The sequence below is a fragment of the Anolis sagrei genome, chromosome 3 (assembly GCF_037176765.1).
Source record: "Anolis sagrei isolate rAnoSag1 chromosome 3, rAnoSag1.mat, whole genome shotgun sequence".
In the NCBI taxonomy this organism is placed as follows: Eukaryota; Metazoa; Chordata; class Lepidosauria; order Squamata; family Dactyloidae; genus Anolis; species Anolis sagrei.
In genome coordinates, this window is record NC_090023.1 from 222,328,545 (window position 1) to 222,353,570 (window position 25,026).

Here is a 25,026-nt window from a genome sequence, read left to right on the forward strand (position 1 = left end):
CTGCAAAAAACCATTGAATCCATCAATGGAGAATCAACAGATATAGAGGGTCAACTCAAATTTATTTACATAATGGTTGGTGCACTTTAGTTTTCACAAATTTGGGTGTTCAGAAGTTACTAAACGACAACTCACATCACTTTTTATTATCTGCCGTTGGAGTGCGGATCATGGAAGTTGCAACCTAACAGCACTTGTGGCTCTGAGGTTGGGGAAAGGACATTTTAAAGTCAGACATCATATCCACAAGCCTTATATCTAAAGTCAAACCCCCACTACCCTGACTAAACAGAACAAACTGCAGCCTTACAGATACTACTTTATCCCACCTCCCATCGGCTGTAGTCATGTTGTCTAATGCTGCGGAATACAGGAATTGTAGTCCAGCATCTAGAGGGTTACATAAACGACATGGCAGTCTAGATTCGACCCATAGACCTTGAGTTTTATACTTGTGCTGTAGACTGAATTTTTAAGCTTGCGCTGATGTTTCCTTTGGTCATTCTTTTGTCACTACTGGCATGAAATATCCCGCCTCTGTCTGCTAGCTAGTCTTCCATTTGTGTAAATCACAGAAACCATAAGGAAAAACAACAGGTTACTTACTTGTAATCTTGATAGTTGAAATGGTCATCTACTTCCACTCATGTCATGCCAGATGTTCCTTTTCTGTTAGAACTCAGCAGAATAATTTGATGCATGCAAATGTGTGCAGTAGAAGAGGCAGACAAAGTTATTGCCAAAAAGCTGTTCTATTCTAGAAGTATATTAATAGAGCTCAGTGCAGCCACGAATCCCCATTTGTATGAATTAATATATGACAACTGAAAGAACCACATTTATAGGTAAGCAACTTGTCCATATGTTACATTTTGCTACCTTAAGACGAGTTTTAGTAATGTTCTGGCCCCTTTGCTTACTCTTCAGCATGTATGATTCTTCATAGTTCTTTATTTAGCAATTGAAGAAGTATAAGCACAAAAATAATGAATGTGATATAAAGACATCAAAGTTTTCCACCCACTCTTCTGTTTCTCAGTCTGCCAATAAGAAGCCTCGAAAGACTCCAGCGGAAAAGTTTCGTTCTGAAACTGGAAGTAGAGGGACAGGCCGAGGAAGAGCTAATGGTCACCCACAGCAGAATGGAGAAGGGGACCCTGTAACTTTGTTTGAAGTGGTGAAAATGGGCAAGAGCGCTATGCAGGTAAATTTATGGATGCTTGTTATACGTTTCATTAAGATATTTGAATGTTAACATTCTAGCTCTTTAGTGTGAAATTACATAAAAGGAATATCTCTGTGGGTATTTAACAGACTGCTTAAGTCTCAAATGAGATGTAAAATGCAGGATACATGATTACGTTTGTAGGAAGAAAACCCAGACTGAGGTGAGAAACAGTACTGTGGTTTATCGTAATAAGTCTTTCTAGGAAGGTATTTTTATAACTAGGCCTAATGTGTGGCTTAAAAGAGGTGATCAGAAACCCATCCTTTACCTGTTATTAACCACTATTTTATATCTCCTCTGGGTTCAACATAAGTTTTTAAAAGTTTTGACAATCCAAGGTTTAAATTACTTTATTTGTGGTTAAATACAGTGTTGGCCACATTGTTGTTTCAAACAATATGACAAACTGAAGTTAACTGAAGTTTCACCCTCCTTTGGTATTTATACATACATACTTGTTAATTTTATTGTTAAGGTTTATCTGGAATAGCATTTAACAATTGACTGGCCAACTTTATATTTTTATTTTTCAATATTATATGTGTGCCAGTCAATGCTTATTCCAAAAACAAAAGGGAAATCCTCTGATCTCCTCCCATCTGTATGGGCAGGCTAGCCTGCTTTTCTTACATAAGTTATACACCATCATTTAACATTATATGCATATGGGGCCATGTGGAGAATAAGTAATAGTGTTTATAAAAGCATTATAGTTATGAACAGTGTTCTAAATGTATCTGCCATTCTAGAAAGGGATATTGCTTCCCAACATTTTGTAAAAATTCTGAATTAAGTATTTTAATATATTTCTCTTTAATTTACAGTGTGTGGTAGATGACTGGATTGAATCATATAAGCAAGACAGGGACATAGCACTTCTGGATTTAATCAATTTCTTCATCCAGTGCTCAGGATGCAGAGGTACAGATGAAAAAGAGTGTTATATAATTTCTTTCCATCCAGTGTTTTTATAGGGGAGTATGTGCAATAATAAATTGTATATTTTATATCCACGCACTTCCTTAAAAGTACAGTTCTATAAAGAAAATTGTAGTAACTATAGTCAAGAATTAAAAGATTTGAAAGATTTAATTCTTAGTTATGCAGAACAGGTTTCTTGGTTAATATAAGGGCTTTTCTGGAAATAACTACTGTTGTTTTTCTTTACATGTAGTTTCTGTACAGTTAGGAAACTTTTGTCATAAATATAAATCATTTCTCCAGAATAGTCATGGTAAATTTCTGGTGTAATAAAGGAGAACCTCTGGCCCTTTTGAAAAGCAAGTTAGATTCAAGTGGAGGGAAAGATTGCTTGGAGATATCCTGTGGTGCACTGCCCATGGTGAACTTGCCTGTGGTGGAACAATTTTCCATTATTCATAGTTTGCAGGCTTTATGTACAGAATTTTTGAAGAGGTGCTTGCAAAAAGTACAAATCAATAGAAGTATACAGGGAAAGTTGGGAGCACAGTTTCTAACTATGTAGCTTTTGTCTATCTACATGTCTACCTAAATGCTAGTATCTTCTATTTAGAGTTTGGAAAACTAGAGTGACTTATGGATATTTATTCACATCTTGAATCTATAATGGAAGTGACACTCAAAGAACGTGTTTTATTCGTATTTCAATAAAACTGCCACTAGTTCTAGTCCTCACATTTATCCGCCTTAGTTCCACCAGATGTAGTAAGGTAACCAGAATGTCTTGATGTGTATGAATAGCTATTTTGGCTCTAAGCCACCTGTCTTGCTGTGAATAAATGTAGAATACTGGGCAGATTGCCAGGCTATAAATAGCAATCACCTAGTCAGAGGGGAATATAGCAGTGCAGTGGAGGATTAGACAAATCTAAGGTGCCAAGAAATGTGCCTGATTGAAGGCTAAAGAAATGAGCAAGTTATGAAAAGATGGGCCCCAGACTTCTATAGTGTGTGAGTTGTTTCTGATGTTCATTATGACAACGTATGACCCTGAAGTGTAAAAGCTAGATATGTAGAAAATCAGATATTCCCACAACTCTCTGGTGACCAAGCTTTCTAGGCATGCACAAGTGTGAAAGTCTCTCAAAAAACTTGTAGCACAATATACATATTGGTTGTTTTGCTTTCTTAGGATAAAGCAGAATTCTCAGGACCATTCATCACCTTTATTGCTGCTAATTAAATCTGTCTACTATATTGAAGTGAATTCAGTCAGTGCTCTCTATATATCCCCGTGTAAACACAGATTGAGATTGCTTACAAGATTAAAATATGAAGTGCAATGCAGACCTCAATGTCTGAGTTGTGAAATTGATCTTTTCATTCTGCCTTGTGTGTTTACAATGCAGGAAGTAACTTGACTTAATAGAAGTATTTTTTATGTTTTCCTGTTTAGAGAAACAAAAAGAGAAGCAAATGTGTATTGCTTTATTGAACACTGCCATGCTTATCATCTGATATATATAAAGTTATGGCTCTTCCTTCCAGACTCCTCTTAGGAAACATAAGAAAATAGTTTTGCTTGAACACCCTTAGAAATTTGTACCGGAACAACATTATTTGGATGTTTATTCCTATACAAAAGTATTTTTATGCATGTAGCTTCAAAGGCCTTGATACTAAAATTTCTTGCATCATAGAGTCATCCATTACCTGAGATACCTATTATTTAGTTCTCAGCTTCTGGTTATATGGTCAGGAAGAATGTCTCTTTTAATGTATTTTCCGTTGTTCTTAGTTTTCTTTTTGGTATTTCAACATGATGCTAAAGGAAATTTGTATGATTTTGATTCATTTTAAAATGCACCTGTACTGAAGTTATTTTTTGTAATGGGTGTGATCCTGATTCTGTATTATCTCAATGAGGAGATTTTCAGATACGGATTTTGCATAGAAATAAAAAGTGATGTATATTCTTTTCAGCTAAGAAAATACTAGGATTATATTCATAAAATAATATTCCCTTATTGGTGATGTAGAATTTCCTTTTCTTCTGTTGCAGCGTAGGTTATTTTACTTTCAAAGGGGAGACAGAAACAAACAACCTTTCCAGAGAGTTTGGCTGCATAGAATGCAGATTTGATCTGCCACAGTTCTTGAAATATTCTGATTTGAGAGAGACATTCTCCAGAGATACACAGGAGTTTCCCCACTGTAAAAAGCTCCAACCATCTGTTCTAGAATATTAATATCTAGAATGCTGAATTATTACTGGAGGAAAAGAATCTGATAAGCTTTTTATTTGCCATCATATCCTTTAATATGTGGTTCAGAATTTTCAAGATGTGTTAAAGCATCTTTAAATACAGTAAAACACTCAGTTATGCTTACTAATTTTATTACAGGCACTGTACGTATTGAAATGTTTAGGAACATGCAAAATGCAGAAATCATCAGGAAAATGACTGAAGAATTTGATGAGGTATGGTGTTAAAAATTCAGTATTGTTTTTAGCTTTGAGTGAAATTGTTGAGAAGGTCCTCCAAAATGCCTTCACTCTAAGGTTGAATGGTCTAGTTACTTAAGTAGTTACATTGGTTGACTAAATAACTTACACTTGTAGGAAAGAAAGAAAAGGATCTTGAAAATGGGAGAAGCAGGTAGCCTGCTGCAGAATAGTTACACAAAGTAGTAAGATCTGAGTCCCAGTTCTTTCGGTGGCAGATATTTAACATGTATGTAATCCTCCACTGAAGTTTTGCATTAGCAGTAGAAAGAAATTTAAAGGCGGAGAAGAGATTATCAAGCCTTATTTTTGGATTCAGGGAAGATTTTTTGCATTTAAAGAACACCAAGAATTCTACAGTTATTTTTTATATAAAGCGTGCTTTGCATCCTAATGCTTGAAACATTTTTATCAATAAAAATATCATAATATCCCTCAAAATACAAGTGCACAGGATTATTGTTATCTTAGGATATCAGAAATATTTTGTAAAAGAGTAGAAACACCCAACCACACATTTAAAAAATCAAGTGAAGATTTATTTGTAACCCACCCTATCTCCCGAAGGGGACTCAAGGCGGTTTCCAGCAAAGGATGGCAAACATTCAATGCCATAAAACATTACAAAAATAAATGAATATGCCCAAGAAGAAAACATCTATAACAATTACAATAGCTACTTTATAAATATAAATAATTCAAACATGTAAGTCCGATTAAGCCAATGAAATAGCAACTACTCTGTGTAAGCCGCCCTGAGTCCCCTTCGGGGTGAGAAGGGCGGGGTAAAAGTAAACCAAATAAATAAATAAATAAATACTTAGTTTAAAAACAGTTAAAAATTAATTAAGCCATTTTTATATAATTTATTTGCCACCAGTAAACCAGGGTAAAGTGTCGCGTTGTAGTCAACATTGCTAATGTTCCTTCTCTCCGTAGGCCCGAGAACAAAGATTTGGTTTCAGTAGGGTTTTTTTTTAAGGAGAGGAGGGAAGGGGCCGTTTTTACTTCATTAGGGAGGGAGTTCCAGAGGTGGGGAGGCAATCCCCCCTCTCTAGTTCCCACCAGCTGTGCTTGTGTTGGGGGCGGGACCGAGAGCACGGCTTCCTCCGCTGACCTCAGTGCTCGGGCTGGTTTATATACAGAGATGTGGTTTGTCAGATAGTTTCGACCCGAACCATGGGAACATAACCCAATAATACCAAATCAAGAGAGCCTAAGTACTGAATCTGAAATTTCATTTAGAGCTATCCATCAGTGTTCCTTAAACAGACAATAAGCATAAATTGGCAGTGTGAGAATTGTAGAATTCCAAACTCTGAGGAGGACAAATCTGTATGAACTTCTTTGCTCTGTTGTCACACCAAATCATAATGTAGAACATTTTAATTGTCACTTCAGTTAAGAAATTATTTATCCAGAAGAAATTATTTATGGCCTTTAAACAGTTTAATAAAATGTTTTATTTTTCCCTTAAAATACACATTCGATTTCTTCGACATCATTTGTTTCCTCGCTATAGCAGTCTAAAGCGTAGAAGCGCCTAACTAAAATATAGCTAAAAGCCAAACATGCATTAAATATAGTATGTGTATTTTGTTTTCCCTCAGGACAGTGGTGATTACCCACTTACCATGCCTGGGCCTCAGTGGAAAAAGTTCCGGTCGAATTTTTGTGAATTTATAGGCGTTTTAATACGACAGTGTCAATATAGCATCATATATGATGAATATATGATGGACACAGTGATCTCGCTCCTGACTGGTTTGTCCGATTCACAGGTCCGAGCTTTCAGGCATACCAGTACACTCGCTGGTAGGTTCATTTTCTAAAATACTGTAAGTTTTCAATGAGATTCAGACAGAGTTTTTTTTATAGCTGTTGAACATAAACTTAAGACCCACACACCTATTCCATCTCCTTCTATATACTCCAAGGAGAGAGAATTAGAAATTCTCATATTATGTTAAAATCGGACTATAGTTTGATTTTGTCCTGAAATGGCAAGGAGATGTGCTCAAACCATGATTTGATTCTGCTTTGATATCCTAATTTGTGACAAATTTTAGTTTCAGCAAATGAGCTTGCTACATTTGTATACAGCAACCAACAATATTATGCTGCTGTATAGACATAAAAGTTTAGAATTGTTTCTCCCCCATGAGGAAAGGGAAGGAGGGAGCATACAAATCCTTAGTTGTTTTTTCAAAATGTTTTTTTTCCCTCCAAAATATTAGTGAAAGACCAAATACATACATCAGGTCATGCTGGCTCCATTCCTTTTTTGATAATACATTGAAAGTATTTTTATTTAAAACTGTACTCAATTTGAGCTGGATTTGGAAAAAGCTAAATATTTCAATCTTTGTTTTTATTTTTTAACTAGCTTAGGTACCTCGTAATGGTCGGGTATGGTATTGTGTAAGGATAAATATTAGATGGAGTCATTGGTCTTTTTTATTTTATGAGTTTGAAAATTTATAAGGATGTGGGGTAAACTTTAGCTCCCTCATCTGTCATTGCCCTAAACTGCACCAGTAGTAAAAGTAGGTCCTGATGGGTGTGTGGTTTTCACATAAGGGTGAACTGTAACTCCCATCATCCATTCTTACTGCCCCATAATCTCACCAGTACTTAAAGTTGGTCATGATGGGGATGTGTGCCACGTTTGGTCCAGATCCATCGTCAGTGGGCTCCACAGTACATTTTGCATGTGGGTGAATTGCAACTCCCATAATCCTAGCTCAACCCCCCCCCCCCCAAAAAAAAACTCTATCAGCAGTTGAAGTTGGTCATGGTGGGTATGTGAGCCAAGATCACTCCAGATCTATTGTTGGTGGGATTCACAGTGAACTTTGCATGTGGGTGAACTGTAACTCCCATCATCCTCAATCCCGCCAACAGTTAAAGTTGGTCATGGTGGGCATGTGTGCCATGTTTGGTCCAGCTCCGTCATTGGTGGGGTTCACAGTGCTCTTCGCATATGGGTGAACTATAACATCCATCATTCCAGGTCTACTCCCCCCTCCTAACTGCCCCCCCCCCCCCCAGCAGCTAAAGTAGGTCATGGTGAGTATGTGGTTGTCGGATACTGTTGAACTGTAACTTCTATCACCCTTTGTCATTTCTCCCCAAATCCCACCAGTACTTAAAATTGATAATTGTGGATATGTGTGCCGAGTTTAATTCAGATCTATCATAGATGGGATTCACAGTGCACTTTGCATGTGGGTGAACTGCAACTCCCATCATCCCCAGTCAATCCCCTCCAAAACCCTGCCAGCAGTTAAAGTTGGTCATGAAAGGTATGTTTGCCAAGTTTGGTCCAGATCCATTGTTGGTGGGGTTCACAGTGCTTTTTGCACATGAATGAACTATAGTTCCATTGTTCACTATCATAGGCTCCCAAAACCCATCTGTCAAAGTTAAGAATTTGGGGGGGGGGGGGGGGTCTGCATGCCAAATTTGGTCCAGATCTGTTGTTGACAGGAGTCACAGGGAAATCTTGGAAAATTGCATGCAAACAAAGATACAAACAAACAAAATACTTTTACTTTTATTATATGTATAGATTAAGTTATTATGGCATGGAAACCAAATACTAACTTGAATTTGACTTGAATTCAAGTATTCAAATTCCTCAAACATTAATTGTGTACTTTCTTCAGCTATGAAGCTTATGACTGCTCTTGTGAATGTTGCCTTAAACCTGAGTATTCATCAGGATAATACACAGAGGCAGTATGAAGCTGAGAGAAATAAGATGATCGGTAAAAGAGCCAATGAACGGTTGGAGCTCCTCCTTCAGAAAAGGAAAGAGGTAAATCTAAGAGATGTAGATTTTTTTTATTGTTATTGTAGAAAAAATAACAATTTTATTGTTATTTTTTATTGTTATTGTGTTTTCAACTGAAAGCAGTTGAAAAAAATATTGATTATACTGTATGACGTTCTTCTCTAAGAAGTGGTATCTTGCAGGTATATCCTCTCTGAGCTCCTATATTATCTTCTCAAAAAATTCTGGAGCATTAGCAAGAACCTGTTTGAAAAGAAATAGTTTAAAAATACCATCATTGCACAATGAATTGGACATTTGGAAATTTTCATTTCAGAAAGGGATCTAGAGGAGCATGAAACTTTGAATGGAATAACTAGTAAAGTATATAAAATAATAATTGAAATAAATGAAGGAAAAATAAAAAATAACACCCTCAAGGAGGTCTGGGAAGAAGATTTAGGGATGAAAATAAATGAAATGGCATTGCTACAATTATGGAGGCAAAGACATTTGAAAAAATTACCAATACGGGTTAAAGAAAATTATTATAAGTCAATATGGAAATGGTACCTAACACCAATAAGAATAGCAAACACCAATAAAACGATTTAAAGAATTGCTGGAGAGGATGCCAAGTAATTTTTGGGAGAAAGTGTTTAGAGAAATAGAGGATATAATGAACATTAAAGTAGAAAGAAGTCCTAGTATAGCTTTATTATCATTATATAAGAACAAGCAACTGAAAAAACAGGATAAAGATGTGATAACCAACTTATTAACATAGCAAGACTGCTTATAGCAAGGAATTGGAAAAGAGAAATAAATATACAAATAGAGGAGTGGTGTAAGGATGCATGGAAATTGGCAATAAATGATAAGCTGACATGTGTATTAAAAGTTAAAAGAGGTGTATGGAAACATAGTGATTTTGATGATGTATAGAGAAAATTTATTGAAAAAGGATTAAAAAAGAAAGATGGAAAGTTACATCCACAAGAAGGATTGAAATTTTGGACAGATGATATATAAAAGCTTTGGCTTTGGGGGGGGGGGGGGGAGCACAGTGGTGAGGGATCAATAATATGTATTATTTATTTATTATTTATTTCGAGGTTTTATATACCGACCCTCTCACCTTCAAAGAGGGATTCGGACCGGTTCACAACATGTGTTAACATACAAAAAATATACAATAACAACACAATGCCACTTCATTACACGATTAAAATATCAGCACCATACACATTAAAATATTAACATCCTAGTTAAAAGAGCCAAATCGTCCAACACCAGGATTAGGTGTTAACAATTCTGGATGGGATTGCACTGTTTATGTACAAGCATAAAAATAACAGTAGATGCCAAAAGTTGATGTATGATAGATTGTATTCAATATTATGTGTCTGCTGTAAAACTATGTATAACAAATGTATTGAATTATGATAAAATTAATTAAAAATTTAAAAAGATGTTCATTTCAGAAAATGAGAATGATTATAGAAATGCATTTATTTCCAGTGATTGTGAAGAGACACAAGGCTTCACATTTCTGAAGCAAGATTCTGGTTTGTTCCAAAGTACATCCCAGGATCTTTCATCAACTGTGTCTGAATCAAATTGACTCAGGACTATCAGACTTTGATTTATTTCCACCGATTCATGGGATCAATTTGTATGGGGAGAGATCCATACAAAGCAGAGGACATTATAATAGGTTCTGGCAGTCCTCATCTTTAGTGTCATATGGACATCTAGATCCAGACCTGTGAAGATGTGGCTTCAAAAACAGTGCAATCCCATCCAGAATTGTTAACACCTAATCCTGGTGCAAAAACAAAAAACATTGGATTCTTTTTTCTCTTCATTGCATAGTATTGGAGAGGGTAGTATTGGAGAGGGTATCACAGCAAGAACCTCAGTAGCTAGAATCATTTTCATAGTATACTAATCAGCTGGGAAACTACTATAAAAACTGACCAGGATCAAAGCTCCCAAGAGTTCTGAAATGCCTCTGGATACATAATGCTTCTGAAGTAGAGTATTTTAATAGAGCCATACCAGCAGAAGGCAAAGAATGTCCTCATCCTAGCAATGCAAGAAGAGAAGAGTTTTATATCAAAATATATCATTGTTTTTCTGGGCTATTGGTAATTTTTAGCTTAGCAAACTTGGACAAAAATGCAGGTATAAAAATATTTGAATTTCAAAAATAATTTCTGTCTTAGCTGCAAGAAAATCAGGATGAAATTGAAAATATGATGAATTCCATTTTCAAGGGTATTTTCGTCCATCGATATCGGTAAGTGAGCGGAAAGGGCATTATTTGATCTAAGTAAGTGGATAACAGATCTTTTGATGGCTAAAAGTTATGAATACCTAGAAAAATGTTTTGAGAATCCATGTACTTCAGAAATTTTACTTTTTTGAAGCTCATTAGTGTATAAATATTCATATTTTACTAAAGAAACCATGATACGCTTGATTTTTTTATTTTTTATTGTATATGTCTGTGCTTGTATGCAAGACTATTAATGGACAAGATTAAGAGAATATACCCTTGATTGAAGAAGCCTGTAATTCCAAGGAGGGGAGGGGAGACAATAGTGGAAGAGAAATGAAAGCAGAATGAAAAAAATATTGATTTCAATTATACAGGTGGAATAGGTGGTCTAAAGAATTATGACAAAGGCCTTGTGGAAAAATTGATTTTGGGAAGCAGAAGCAGTGGTCTTTTGGGGTTCTATGCATAGTGGTAGCAAGAGAAAAAGAGTGGCTTCATTTTGAAGGAGAAGAATCGTTGAGTGTTCAGAATGTTCCAGATAGTTAAAAGCAGAGAAACATAGCATTTTACAGAATGTTAGAGAACTGGCCTTACACTCACACAAAATAAAGTAAGTGGGCAAACTATTTCCGCCTGTTTTTACAGTGATGCTATTGCTGAAATTAGAGCTGTTTGTATTGAAGAAATTGGAGTATGGATGAAAATGTACAGTGATGCCTTCCTGAACGATAGTTACTTAAAATATGTTGGTTGGACACTTCATGACAGAGTAAGTGCTACATGCTGTAATCTAAATATCCTGATGAAACATAATCTTGTGTTTTGTTCTCTTTTGATTTAAAAAGAAAATGTTACTTCCTCAGATTTCTTTCAAACTATGTTAGTTGTGGTCATTCAGTTTAATTACATTGGTTATGTTTGGTTCATTTACCAATAACATTATTCATACACTTTGTCTTCTCAACTTTCTTACCCCAAATCATCTAGCAATTTCTTTTAATGGCCCCTAAAAGTCATACTTGTAACAAAAGCATTCTGCTTTGTGTCAACTGTCAGATTTCTACAGATGACGGTACTGTTGTTTAATCTCCTCATCTGAAAATGGGGGTACCTTTTTTCCAAAACTATAAGAGCCATTGCAAGTGAGAACACAGTACTCTTTGAATTCAGACTCAGTCCAACAGATGAATAGTCATTCTTAAGAAATATTATTAGATTAAAAGGAATATTTAATAAAAGTTTTTGTTTGATTTGCTTATTTAGTTCTGTTCCAGTAAATTCCAGTTTTCTTTATTCAGCAAGGTGAAGTGAGATTGAAGTGTCTGAAAGCTTTGCAGAGTTTATATACCAACAGAGAGTTGTTCCCCAAATTGGAGCTATTTACAAATAGATTTAAGGTAAGTTTATAATGTTAAGAACTGCATAAAAATTAACCTTTTCTTAAAGCTATTTGTATTATAATAAAAGGTTTCTTGACATTCACATTTGTAGGATACATTTGGTTTTTGAGATTTGTTGTTTTGAGCATTATAATTCATGATGAATTGGAGACCACAGTGGTGCAATGGGTTAAATCATTGAGTTGCTGAACTTGCTGACCAGAAGGTTGATGGTTTGAATCCATGGGACGGGGTGAGCTCCCGTTGTTAGCCCCAACTCCTGCCAACCTAGCAGCTCGAAAACATACAAATGTAAGTAGAATCATAGAATCAAAGAGTTGGAAGAGACCTCATGGGCCATCCAGTCCAACCCCCTGCCAAGAAGCAGGAATATTGCATTCAAATCACCCCTGACAAATGGCCATCCAGCCTCTGCTTAAAAGCTTCCAAAGAAGGAGCCTCCACCACACTCCGGGGCAGAGAGTTCCACTGCTGAACGGCTCTCACAGTCAGGAAGTTCTTCCTAATGTTCAGATGGAATCTCCTCTCTTGTAGTTTGAAGCCATTGTTCCACGTCCTAGTCTCCAAGGAAGCAGAAAACAAGCTTGCTCCCTCCTCCCTGTGGCTTCCTCTCACATATTTATACATGGCTATCATATCTCCTCTCAGCCTTCTCTTCTTCAGGCTAAACATGCCCAGTTCCCTAAGCCGCTCCTCATAGGGCTTGTTCTCCAGACCCTTGATCATTTCAGTCGCCCTCCTCTGGACACATTCCAGCTTGTCAATATCTCTCTTGAATTGTGGTGCCCAGAATTGGACACAATATTCCAGATGTGGTCTAACCAAAGCAGAATAGAGGGGTAGCATTACTTCCTTAGATCTAGACACTATGCTCCTATTGATGCAGGCCAAAATCCCATTGGCTTTTTTTGCCGCCACATCACATTGTTGGCTCATGTTTAACTTGTTGTCCACGAGGACTCCAAGATCTTTTTCACACGTACTGCTCTCGAGCCAGGCATCCCCCATTCTGTATCTTTGCATTTCATTTTTTCTGCCAAAGTGGAGTATCTTGCATTTGTCACTGTTGAACTTCATTTTGTTAGTTTTGGCCCATCTCTCTAATCTGTCAAGATCGTTTTGAATTCAGCTCCTGTTCTCTGGACTATTGGCTATCCCTCCCAATTTGGTGTCATCTGCAAACTTGATGATCATGCCTTCTAGCCCTTCATCTAAGTCATTAATAAAGATGTTGAACAGGACCGGGCCCAGGACGGAACCCTGCAGCACTCCACTTGTTACTTCTTTCCAAGATGAAGAGGAAGCATTAGTGAGCACTCTCTGTGTTCGTTCACTTAACCAATTACAGATCCACCTCACCGTAGTTTTGCCTAGCCCACATTGGACTAGTTTCCTTGCCAGAAGGTCATGGGGGACCTTGTCGAAGGCCTTACTGAAATCCAGGTACGCTACATCCACGGCATTCCCCGCATCTACCCAGCTTGTATCTCTATCGAAGAAAGAGATCAGATTAGTCTGGCATGACTTGTTTTTGATAAATCCATGTTGACTATTAGCGATGACTGCATTTGTTTCTAAGTGTTTGCAGACCGCTTCCTTAACAATCTTTTCCAGAATCTTGCCTGGTATCGACGTGAGGCTGACCGGACGGTAGTTGTTTGGGTCATCCTTTTTTTCCCTTCTTGAAGATTGGGACCACATTGGCCCTCCTCCAATCTGCTGGAACTTCTCCCGTTCTCCAAGAACTCTCAAAGATGGTTGCCAATGGTTCCGAAATGACTTCCGCTAGTTCCTTCAATACTCTGGGGTGTAGTTGATCTGGCCCTGGGGACTTGAACTCATTAAGAGCGGCCAGGTATTCCTGGACGACTTCTTTCCCAATTTGGGGTTGGATGTCCTCCAATCCCTCATCCACTCCATCTTGCTGAGGTTGAAGACTCTCTTTTTGTGAGAAGACCGAGGCAAAGAAGGCATTAAGTAGTTCTGCCTTTTCCCTATCCCCTGTTAGCATTGCCCCATCTTCTCCGCGAAGAGGTCCTATCGCCTCCTTGTTTTTCCTTTTTCTACTGACATAAGAATAGAAGCCCTTTTTATTGTTTTTAATGTCCCTGGCAAGTCTGAGCTCGTTTTTTGCTTTAGCCTTGCGGACCTTTTCCCTACAGGTGTTGGCTATTTGTTTGAATTCTTCTTTGGTGATTTCTCCCTTTTTCCACTTCTTGTGCATGTCTCTTTTGTGTCTTAGCACAGTTAGAAGTTCTTTGGACATCCATTCTGGCTTCTTTGCACTTGTCCTATTTTTTCTCTTTGTTGGCACGGTTTGCAATTGCGCCTTGAGTATTTCACTCTTGAGAAATTCCCATCCATCCGTAACTCCCTTGTCTTTTAGTATCTGTGTCCATGGAATGCTGCTCAGCGTTTCCTTCATTTTTTGGAAATCAGCTCTCCTAAAGTCCAAAATGCGGGTTTGACTTGTCTTAGTTTCGGCCTTCCTTTGTACCTCAAATTGCAGGAGCACATGGTCACTTGCCCCTAAGGATCCTACCACTTCGACCGCATCGATCAGGTCCTCCGCATTTGTTAGGATGAGATCAAGAGTAGCCAACCCCCTTGTTGCCTCTTCTACCTTCTGGACCATGAAATTGTCTGCAAGGCAAGTGAGGAATTTGTTGGACCTTGTACTCTTGGCCGAGTTTGTTTTCCAGCAAATATCGGGATAGTTGAAATCGCCCATGACTACTACATCTCTTCTCTGTGCCTGTTTGGTCAACTGTTGGCAGAAGACTTCATCAAGTTCTTCCTCCTGGCTTGGGGGTCTGTAGTAGACGCCTACAATGACATCTTTTTGCGTCCCAGTTCCCTTGATTCTTATCCAGATGATTTCAAGCTGGTTTCCCAGATTGCTGTCTTGAATCTCTTCTGCAGCATAAGAGTTTTTGACATATAAAGCTACTCCGCCTCCTCTCCCCTTTGTTCGGTTTCTGTGAAAGAGGTTATACCCCTCGATATCTACATTCCAGCGATAGGAGTCATCCCACCAGGTTTCAGTGATGGCTATGATATCATATTTGTGGTGTTGTGCTAAAAGTTGGAGTTCGTCTTGTTTATTTCCCATGCTCTGTGCATTAGTGTAAAGACATGTGAGCCCCTGGGATCTTCCCTTGAGTTGTTTAATTGGGATTATTGTGCTTTTGGTACTTGGTCCTTGTTGTGTTTGTGCAGCCCTCCGTTTAGCCTTCTGGCGATTCCCAGACATTATGGGTAAAGTAGTATTCGCAAGGCTGTTGTCCCCCTCCCCCGGTGGACCTAGTTTAAAGTGAGTCTAATGAGGTTTGCGAGTCTGTGAGCAAAAAGGTGTTTTCCTACTTGTGTGAGATGCACCCCATCCCTTGCCAGTAGGCCATCCTCCTGGAAACGCAGGCCATGGTCGAGGAAGCCAAAGCGTTCCTCCTGACACCATTTTCTAAGCCAGTCATTGACCTGTAGATCAATAGGTACCACCTCGGTAGGAAGGTAATCGGGGCTCCATGCAGTCATGCCAGCCACATTACCTAGGAGGTGTCTATGGACAATGCAGGTTCTTTGGCTTAGAAATGGAGATGAGCACCACCCCTCAGAGCCAGAGATGAAGGGGAAGCCTTTACCTTTATCTGTGTGTCTGTGTGTCATTATTTCGAGGCATTGAATGTTTGCTTGTGTCTGTATGCTGAAATCTGTTCTGAGTCCCCTCGGGAAGATAGGGTGGAATACAAATAAAGTGTTGTTGTTGTTACTAGCTGTAAAAGTTTCCTAAAAACTTTTTTTGGAACTTGCGTGACATAATGTGCTATGATGTGTAAATTACAGTTGGGTTTTATGGTGCAACTCCTTTTGATATCATAAATTTTAGACTTTGAAAGCTAACTTAACTTGCACTATAGGCTATATAAATTGCTTTATTCATCTGTGACTACTGCTTTGTCTTAGCAGTATTTTCGAACGCGCGTCTCTTTTCTTGCAATTTTCTTTTCCTTTCTGTCCCATCTCTTGTGACTTTCTGTAATAGGAAACATTATATGATGTTGTTATCAAAATTATTTGTTACTTGGTTCTCCTCACAGCTTGAGGCAGGACACAACACAGTTAAAACATCACCATAAAATGCATATATTAAAATACATAGTACATAGATTAAAATGCCATAGAATAAATTTGATAACTGCCTTCAGAACATAACCTCCCGATATCTGTAAACCACAGTGTCTGTAGCTTACAACCCTATTTTCGCTCCCCCAAACCCAGCAACTATCCACACATACCCTGAATGCTATCATGAAAAAAGTAATGAGAAATATTTTCTTGCCTTTACGATTGCCATTATTTTCTTAAAAACAAAGACTGCTGCACATTTTGTTTACAAGCAGAATGGTGCTTCAAGGTGGCTTCAAAGAATATGAACCTGCTTATTAAAAAGGCTTACATGGACTGTGAACTTTACTTTTAAAGAGAAAAAAAAGACATTGAAATTTTTTTTTGTAATAGTTGGGAGTCATATTTGGGAATTATAAAACTGATGAAGCCTGCATGCTGCCCGCCCCTACTGTAAACATGATGATTGCTAGCCTATGTGCATGGAGATTTTTTATTTGCCCAACATCTTTTTTTCTGAATACAATTTTTTCTCTTCATAGCTTTATTGCAGTTGAATTTTGGTTCATTAAAGAGAAGGCTCTGTGTTCTTTTTTTAAGATTTGAATTCATATTCTTTTGAACTCATAGTTGTCAGTACATTATTTCATCTTTAAAACCATTTGATCTTTTGTGGAGAGGGTGTTCTGCTCTGAAGTTCAAGTCAGATACTAGGGACACTTAAAATAGGTATTCTTTTAGGAACATATTCTTAAAAGCAAAACTTTCAACAATGTTATTATAGTTGACTGTTTCAAGAATTGAGAATATACACGTTCTCTCATTTCTAACTCCTGAATTATCTACTCACCTGGTTTAGTTGGCTGATTTCCCAGACATATCTATCAAGTTCTACAGTGTAATTTTATAAAAACAGTTAAAATAATTTAGGTCAGAGAACTGCTTTAGTCTTTGAAACTTTAATTTCAAAGGTTCAGGGAATTGAATGCATCAAATATATTCATCTTTGTGGGCAATCATAATGAAATTCCCAAGACAGTAGACAGGTGGTGATTTTGGCAACAGTGAAATGATAGGCGTCTGTATCTCATCTTTACATGAAAAGATTTCTGTACAGGCAAAACTTTAACATCCATCAAAGATTTTATATTTTCTTGACATCAAATCTAAAAGCTAGTGTTTATGTGTTTTTAAGGCCCCATCTTTTGAGCTTCTGTAGGAAACATCTTTACAGCTTACACCATTGAATGAGTTACCTTCTGAGTAGCAATAACATCATTAAGAAGGGTTTTGCTATTTCTGTTCTGTCATTCAACAAGAATTTATTCTGGTTTCCTAGAAATCGTGATTAAGGGCTACTTCACTGCACCTGTCAGAGAATTAAGCATGAGGAGTCATTCAGTAGAGGTATAGAGGAGCAATCCACCTCCCCTGTGTGTTGGCTTGCAAATTAGAAACATACTACAATATGTGGGGAACGCTCCAGAGGATCCCTTGGCTGATCCAGCATGCAAGAGTTTATTTTGTCGTGTCAGAGCAACCAGTCCATTATATATTACATTTCTAACAGAACAAAGCAAACAGACAGAAAAATACACATTTTGTGAGTTTGGTAGTTGGTTAAATGTCCTTTGACCAGTATCTGGCCACTTGGAGTGCTTCCGGTGTTGCTGCAAGAAGGTCCTCCATGGTGCATGTGGCAGGGCCCAGGTTGCATTGCAGCAGGTGGTCAGTGGTTTGCTTTTCTCCACACTCGCATGCCAAGGATTCCACTTTGTAGCCCCATTTCTGAAGGTTGGCTCTGCATCTCGTGGTGCCAGAGCGCAGTCTGTTCAGCGCCTTCCAAGACGCCCAGTCTTCTGTGTGCCCAGGGGGGAGTCTCTCACTGGGTATCAGCCATTGATTGAGGTGCTGGGTTTGGGCCTGCCACTTTTGGACTCTCGCTTGCTGAGGTGTTCCAGCGAGTGTCTCTGTAGATCTTAGAAAACTTAGAATGCAAGAGTTGATTCTACATGACTGTAGATTTCTCTTCGGCATTTCTACAGAAAGGCTCTTCATTATGAGTAGCAATACATTTCATTGATTAATATACTGTGTATTCCACTCCTACATATATTTGTTAACATATGGATGCAAATGCAGGAAAGTAAGCACAATTGGAGTGCTCTTATTTCCATCCACTAACATTAGAAGAAAACAAAATCCAAACTTAATTCATGCTTGAGCCCGATCTTTCTCAAGGACAGCTGTAAGGAAATAACTGGGAAGATTAATTTCCTAGTTCAAACTAATTGCTGGAGCCCCTGGTTAAACCCTTGTGCTGGCAGGACTGCTTGATCAAAAGGTTGGCAGTTCGAATCCGGGGAGCAGAATGAGCTCCTGTTTGTCAGCTCCATCTCCCCATGCGGGGACATGAGAGAAGCCTCCCACAGGATGGTCCCCTAGGCAACATCCTTGTAGACTGCCAATTCTCTCACACCAGAAGCAACTTGCATTTTCTCAAGTTGCTCCTGACATGAAAAAAAAAGTTCAAATTAATTTCTAGTTGTTACAAACTTTATATATAGTCATAATACTGTATTATTCTGCTTTATGGATGTTACCATGTCTAACCTTCTCCTCACATTTATGCATTACGTAAAAAAAGGTATGGATAGAAAGAGAAAGTGTAATACAGCATTCGCCTCAGATGATGTAAATATACTCTGTGGCTAATTTCCTATACCTTTCATTCTATATAAAGGGGTTGGGAACTTTTTTACCTGTCAAGAACTGTCTTCTTGTTGTTGGTTTCATGCTTATTGTTATTTGCTATTAAGTCAGTTTCACCTATGAATGAGAGACCTCCAAGATCCTGAATCAATTCACTTGAAATCCTTCCCTTCTTTCCTACAGCCATTTCCAATTATTCATGTTATCTCATATGTCCAAAGTAAAACAACCTTAATTTAATCGTCTTTTCATTTACTGAGAGTTGAGAGTCATAAGACTCCACTCATTTGCCTTTTTTAATGTTCATGGTACTCATAGACTGTTATCCAGAACCACATTTCTAATTCATTTAATTTAATTTAAAGTGGATTTTTTTCTTGTCAGAAGCAACTTGAGAAACTGCAAGTTGCTTTTGGTGTGAGAGAATTGGCCATCTGCAAGGACGTTGCCCAGGGGAGCCTTCTCTCAAGTCCCCACATGGGGAGCTGGATCGGACAGAGGGAGGCTTCTCTCATGTTCCCGCATGGGGAGCTGGGAACTAACAGAGGGAGGTCAACCTGCTCTTCCTGGATTCGAGCCACTGACCTATTGGTCAGCAGTCATGTCAGCAAAAGGATTTAACCTGTTGCACCACAGGGGGTTCCTAAGTGGAAATATTATAGTCTGGTTTCTTTTGAACTTTGTATTATATGCCTTTATACTTGGAGATCTTATCAAGCTCGTTAATGTCTTCCTTTTCAAATTATAGTTTGAACTTTTTACTAAAGTCTTCATATGAGTTAAAACCTAAGCCAAACTATGGGAAGTCTTTAACTATCTCAGTGTCACTTTAAAAACATATAAATCCTCTGTAATCATTATTTTTGTCATCTTAATGTTCAGCAGAAACCCTGCCTTTGCACTCATCTTTCATCTCAAGTCGTTCCAAAGTGTTTGCGTTTTGCTGCAAATAATGTGGTGTATATTGTTGTTCCTTCCTCCAGTTTCCATGCCTCCTCTTTCCATGTTTCATCCTGTTCTCTGTATATGTTCTGCATATAAATTAAATATAGCATAATAAAATACAGCCTTGTCAAATCCCCTTTCTAGAGCAGAAAATAATTCCTCATGCTTGCAGTAGTCAATCCTGAAATATATGATAAATGAGGTCAAAAGTGTGGATATCTATCTCTTCCTTTTTCTGTCTGTCTGTATATAGCTGTGTTTCCCATAATACCTTCCCTCTTCTTATCCAACTGGGATGTAAAGGGATCACTTTCAGAGGACTTTCGGGGTGGGGGGGTGGGGGGGGGGTGTCAAGACCATCATGTCTTTAAACCGATGACTGCAAAGTGCTTACCCCATTGTATATAAATGCTTATATACTTGCCTGTTAGTAATTCATTGTTATGTGTAATTTATAAAGTCTGCTTACTCTGTTTTTTTGGAAATACCTTTTTTTTCATACTTATTTGGCAAGGGAGACACCATGTTCAGAAAATATCTGTGTGTGTTCTTTTTTCAGGATCGCATTGTATCAATGACACTTGATAAGGAGTATGATGTTGCTGTAGAAGCCATCCGATTAGTTACTCTAATACTTCAGTGAGTATATTTTAAGGTAGTACAATTTCAATTTGCCAGCAATATTTGTAATAGCAATATAATTCTTCTTTGTGTAATGAAAGATAATTCAATTCTTAACTCACATAATGCTCCGTTATAGCTGGCTTTGTATCTTTCTGTTTTTTTATATTGATTCTATGCCCTTGTGTTAACTCTTCCCAAAGGTAATAAGACTTGGTTTCAAAATGGTATGATTCTGTGTATTGCAAATTTATCTCCTCTCCACAGTCATTCCCATAATTTGGTTTAACTGTGGAGTAGTGCTGTATCTACTGATAACCACGGTTGCCCTTGTAAAATCAGGACATAAAACCTATTTCAAACTATTACAAATACTGTCCTAATTAGTGTTAAACGTGGCTGGCTCTATTGCCGCATTTATGGTTTGGTCTTCCCACCAAGGCTTGCCAGGAGCCGAAGTAACAAGCACAGGTTTTGTTAGCCTTTGAAGTTATAGTTTAATATCCAGTAGTGCTCTTTATAGCTTTTATTATATTTATTGCTTCATTAGCCTCTTAAGGTTTTATCTTTATTTTAGTGTTGAATCGTTGATTTATTATATTATTTTAGTTACTCAGGCAAAGTATCTGCTGTACAGAATATAAGTCATAAAAGTAAATTACAGGACGGAGGGAGATTTTTGTGTCCTCCACTTTTTCTCTTCTGCAGGATTTTTTGTGTATGGCTGCCAGATTGGTGATGGATTGTATTCTGTGATTTCTACCGTGTAAAGGAAACATCAAAGTAGAAACTTGCAGTGCCAATGTGATGGCATGCTTTTTAGGTCCTTTGATTTAATGTGATTTGTAGTTTTGATGGCAGAAGGGTTTAATAGAAAGAGGCTCTGCTTTTCTTATCAGAATAGGCCTGATAATCCCTTGCAAAAATAAAGAATCGTTACAAAACTAGGAAGCATAATCTAGTCCTTTATATTTGAAGTCCACATACATTCATTGGATATGAATGTCTTTTAAAACCAAAACCAACTGGAGATTATGCCTCCTTATGCTTGTGAAATTAAGTTATACAAATGAAAAGTATAAAAGAGTCCTATCAGGTTTCAATAAATGTTTTGTAGGTTTTTGCATCACTGGTATGGGGATTGTACTGTAATTTATTGCCATACATTGGTAGAAGTCACCACAGATAGTCTATATACTCCCAAACTTTGAATTTTCGAGTATATACTATGAGATAGTAAGGTGTTTTTCTTGACATTTTTGGAAATTATTTCTGTATATCAGCATCTAATAATGTTTATAGAAAAAAAGTTGTAATAAGGTAATTTTGAATGAGACTTGGATACACTTAAGTAAGTTTATTGTTCTAAATGAGGGTTTGGAAAACTTGGTTCTTCACACTTAACTTGCCCCATAGAGGCTCCCGGTCAAGCCCAGCCTTCAGTCTGTCAGGGAGAAGAATCCATACTGATACTTCCAATCAGTTATATTATCCATGCTCTAGTGGCAACTTAAAGAAGAAGGTAAAACCGAAACTGAGTGCCTCAATTCAAGTGGATTTTTTGAAACTTTTTTCAGTGGAAGTGAAGAAGCTTTGTCCAATGAAGACTGTGAGAATGTTTATCATTTGGTGTATTCTGCACATCGGCCTGTTGCAGTAGCAGCAGGAGAGTTTCTTCACAAAAAGTAAGCCTATCTATCTATCTATCTATCTATCTATCTATCTATTAAAACAACAAATATTGACGAAAGTTAGAAGACAGTTGTTAGAGGCTTGGTGGACAAACTGGTAAAGTGGCATTTCAGTTTTGTAAGCCATTATTTGAAAAGAAAGGTGCTCTAAAAATGATAGTTATAATATTAACTCTTTAACTTCATTTTTTGTCTGATGCTATGATGCACAAATAATTTAAAAGTATAACTGATATCATCAAAGGGTTGCATCAGATTCCCATAGCATGTTTTGAGTTAAATGAAATATGTATGTTCTCAGTTGTATAGTTGAATACTTACTCCTCTCTATCAAATATTAGAGTCTACATCATATTAGCTACCTAGTCATTAGTTTTAAATCCCCCTTTTAATTTAATTTGTTAACATTTGATTTGTTTGGGTTGGGTTATCTTATTCAGATTATTCAGGGTTAACATGAGCTACTTTGAGTCTCACTTTTGGGAGAAAGGTGGAATATAAATCTAAACTTTATCTGCCATGTAACTTAAGCATTTTCAATCATCGTGGCCTTAGCTTAGCTATCATTCACTGCAATAGGCTTCCTTATAATACTGATGTTTACCTGTGAATTAATACAGCTAATTCTATGTTCAGATTCCAGGTGTTCTTTCATATTTGTAGTCTTAAGCATAAAGGAGTGAAGATGTTGCAAATTGTTATCTCAGGCTGTGTAACCAATCTGAAAAATGGGCTGGTTCACAGGGTGCTTGTGGATAAGAATCGCTGTGGATCCTTTACTAGTTGTGCTATAAAACTATGTATATCATATGTAGTTACCTCTAAAACATTGGTTACACTTTCACTTAATAGCCATTTATTAAATAATTGTTTTGTATCTTTGTCAGATAAACAAATGGTTGCACAACCAAATATTGATTTAATTTTCCATGCATGTGTCCTATTAAGATATCCATAAAAAGCCATCTCCAGTACAGAACATTTTAATATTGCCAATATTGAGATGATGTTACTTACTTTATATTATCTATATCTGTATCGTGATATTTCTTCTATTTGCATAACTTCTAAAATATGAAGAAAAGTACTTAGTGATATTAGAGAATTAACACTCTTTTAAATTAATAGAGAGTATCATATGATTCTGAAATATAAATTATGCCTCTCCTCAGCTTGATATTAATGATCCACATGATGCAGATGATAAAGTTGTGATAGAGATATATGACTTCTCATGCAAATGCAAATTTAATGATAACTGAAGTACGTACTACATTGAAAACAGGATAAAAAGAATGCAAGGGAAACAATGGAGCAGATATTCATAGTAATTCTACTATGCCATAGATAAATTTATGAGTAATTACACTTAGTTTTATAAATTGCAGTTCACATGGAGCTCGGTCCCAAGTCTTAGGCCAGTTAAAGTATTAGTTGAGAGATCCAACATTTGAGAGAGCCAGTTTCAAGTCTCTGCTGGGCCATGAAACTCACTGGATGGCATTGGTCTAGTCTGCCATACCTCAACATTATGGTGAAAATAAAATATGGAGGAGAAGAACTATGTATGCCACCTTGAGCCCATCAGAGGAAAGGCAGAATATACAGCCAGTCCTTCATATCCACAGAATCCGTATCATTGGATTTCACCATCCACTGCTTGAAAATATCCTTCCCCAAAGTTCCAAGAAGCAAACTTTGTGATTTTGTCATGTTATATACTATTTTATTCTATCATTGTATATAATGAGACTTGAGCAGATTTTGTTGTCCATGAGGGATCCAGAACCAAAGTTTAGCGGATTACGAAATAAATAACGCTCTTCTACAGATTATGAACAGTGGCATATATGCATTAAAATCTCACAGCCTCTGCCTAATCACTATCCATGCAACCTTCAGTGTTTTGAATCAGTTCTTGATAGTGACCTGTTACACTATTTCCTAAATTCTTATTTCTTGCCTTCATTGTCATCACTCGTCTCATTTTTGTAGTGATTTATGTGGTATTAGCTGTTACCTGCTGGAAAGAACCTCTTTCATATATGCTCTTCCACAGATGATAGATAGCTCAATAGAAATAAGAAAACTGTAGTTTTGCCAGAGTTCATTCAGAAGAGCCTATACTTGCCAATAAATGCTTGCTTTGGTTTCATCAAATCTGATGGGAGAATAAATTTGCTCCCAGAAAGCTCCGCCAGAAAACTTGTTAAATTGAAAGGTACTGTTTTCTTTCTTGTAGATTGTTTAGTCGTCATGATCCTCAAGCAGAAGAAGCTCTGGCCAAGAGGAGAGGGCGGAATAGTCCAAACGGAAATCTTATTAGGATGCTTGTTCTTTTCTTTCTAGAAAGTGAGGTAAAATTATGTTTTTCAATTTTTGTATAAGTTATTAAATTTTAGCAACCTTTTTCTATTGATAGTATATCCTTGCTGCCCACCTTTCACTGGATAATGTTAGGCAAGTCACACTCAGTTTCAGAAAGGCAAACCCCCTCTTAAGTGTCTTGCTAAGAAGACCCTGTGATAGTCAGAAGTGACTTGAAGGCACACAGCAATGACAACACCAAGCAAATATGAAGTAATATGCCTATGTGCAGTACCTGATATTAAGTGATTCTGTGTTATTTCTAGTTACATGAACATGCAGCTTACCTGGTGGACAGTTTATGGGAGAGCTCTCAAGAATTGTTAAAAGACTGGGAATGCATGACAGAATTGCTGCTAGAAGAGCCTGTTCAAGGCGAAGAAGGTACTTATCAGATATATTGTCAGTATTATATAGGCTGGTCCTTCCATTTTAGGAATACATAGAATGC

At 37.3% G+C, this 25,026-nt stretch overlaps 1 protein-coding gene across 1 annotated transcript in view; it reads left to right on the forward strand.

Moving 5' to 3' along the window:
* The window catches only part of STAG1 (STAG1 cohesin complex component), a 112,496-nt gene that overhangs the window by 69,818 nt on the left and 17,652 nt on the right, over window positions 1–25,026 (forward strand). The window contains exons 4-15 of the mRNA XM_060768053.2: window positions 1,040–1,204; window positions 2,053–2,149; window positions 4,555–4,631; window positions 6,266–6,470; window positions 8,324–8,475; window positions 10,659–10,732; window positions 11,360–11,483; window positions 12,013–12,111; window positions 20,456–20,535; window positions 22,095–22,202; window positions 24,451–24,565; window positions 24,842–24,959. Of these exons, the coding sequence (XP_060624036.1) occupies window positions 1,040–1,204; window positions 2,053–2,149; window positions 4,555–4,631; window positions 6,266–6,470; window positions 8,324–8,475; window positions 10,659–10,732; window positions 11,360–11,483; window positions 12,013–12,111; window positions 20,456–20,535; window positions 22,095–22,202; window positions 24,451–24,565; window positions 24,842–24,959 (1,414 nt within the window). The remainder of the gene's footprint in view (window positions 1–1,039; window positions 1,205–2,052; window positions 2,150–4,554; window positions 4,632–6,265; window positions 6,471–8,323; window positions 8,476–10,658; window positions 10,733–11,359; window positions 11,484–12,012; window positions 12,112–20,455; window positions 20,536–22,094; window positions 22,203–24,450; window positions 24,566–24,841; window positions 24,960–25,026) is intronic.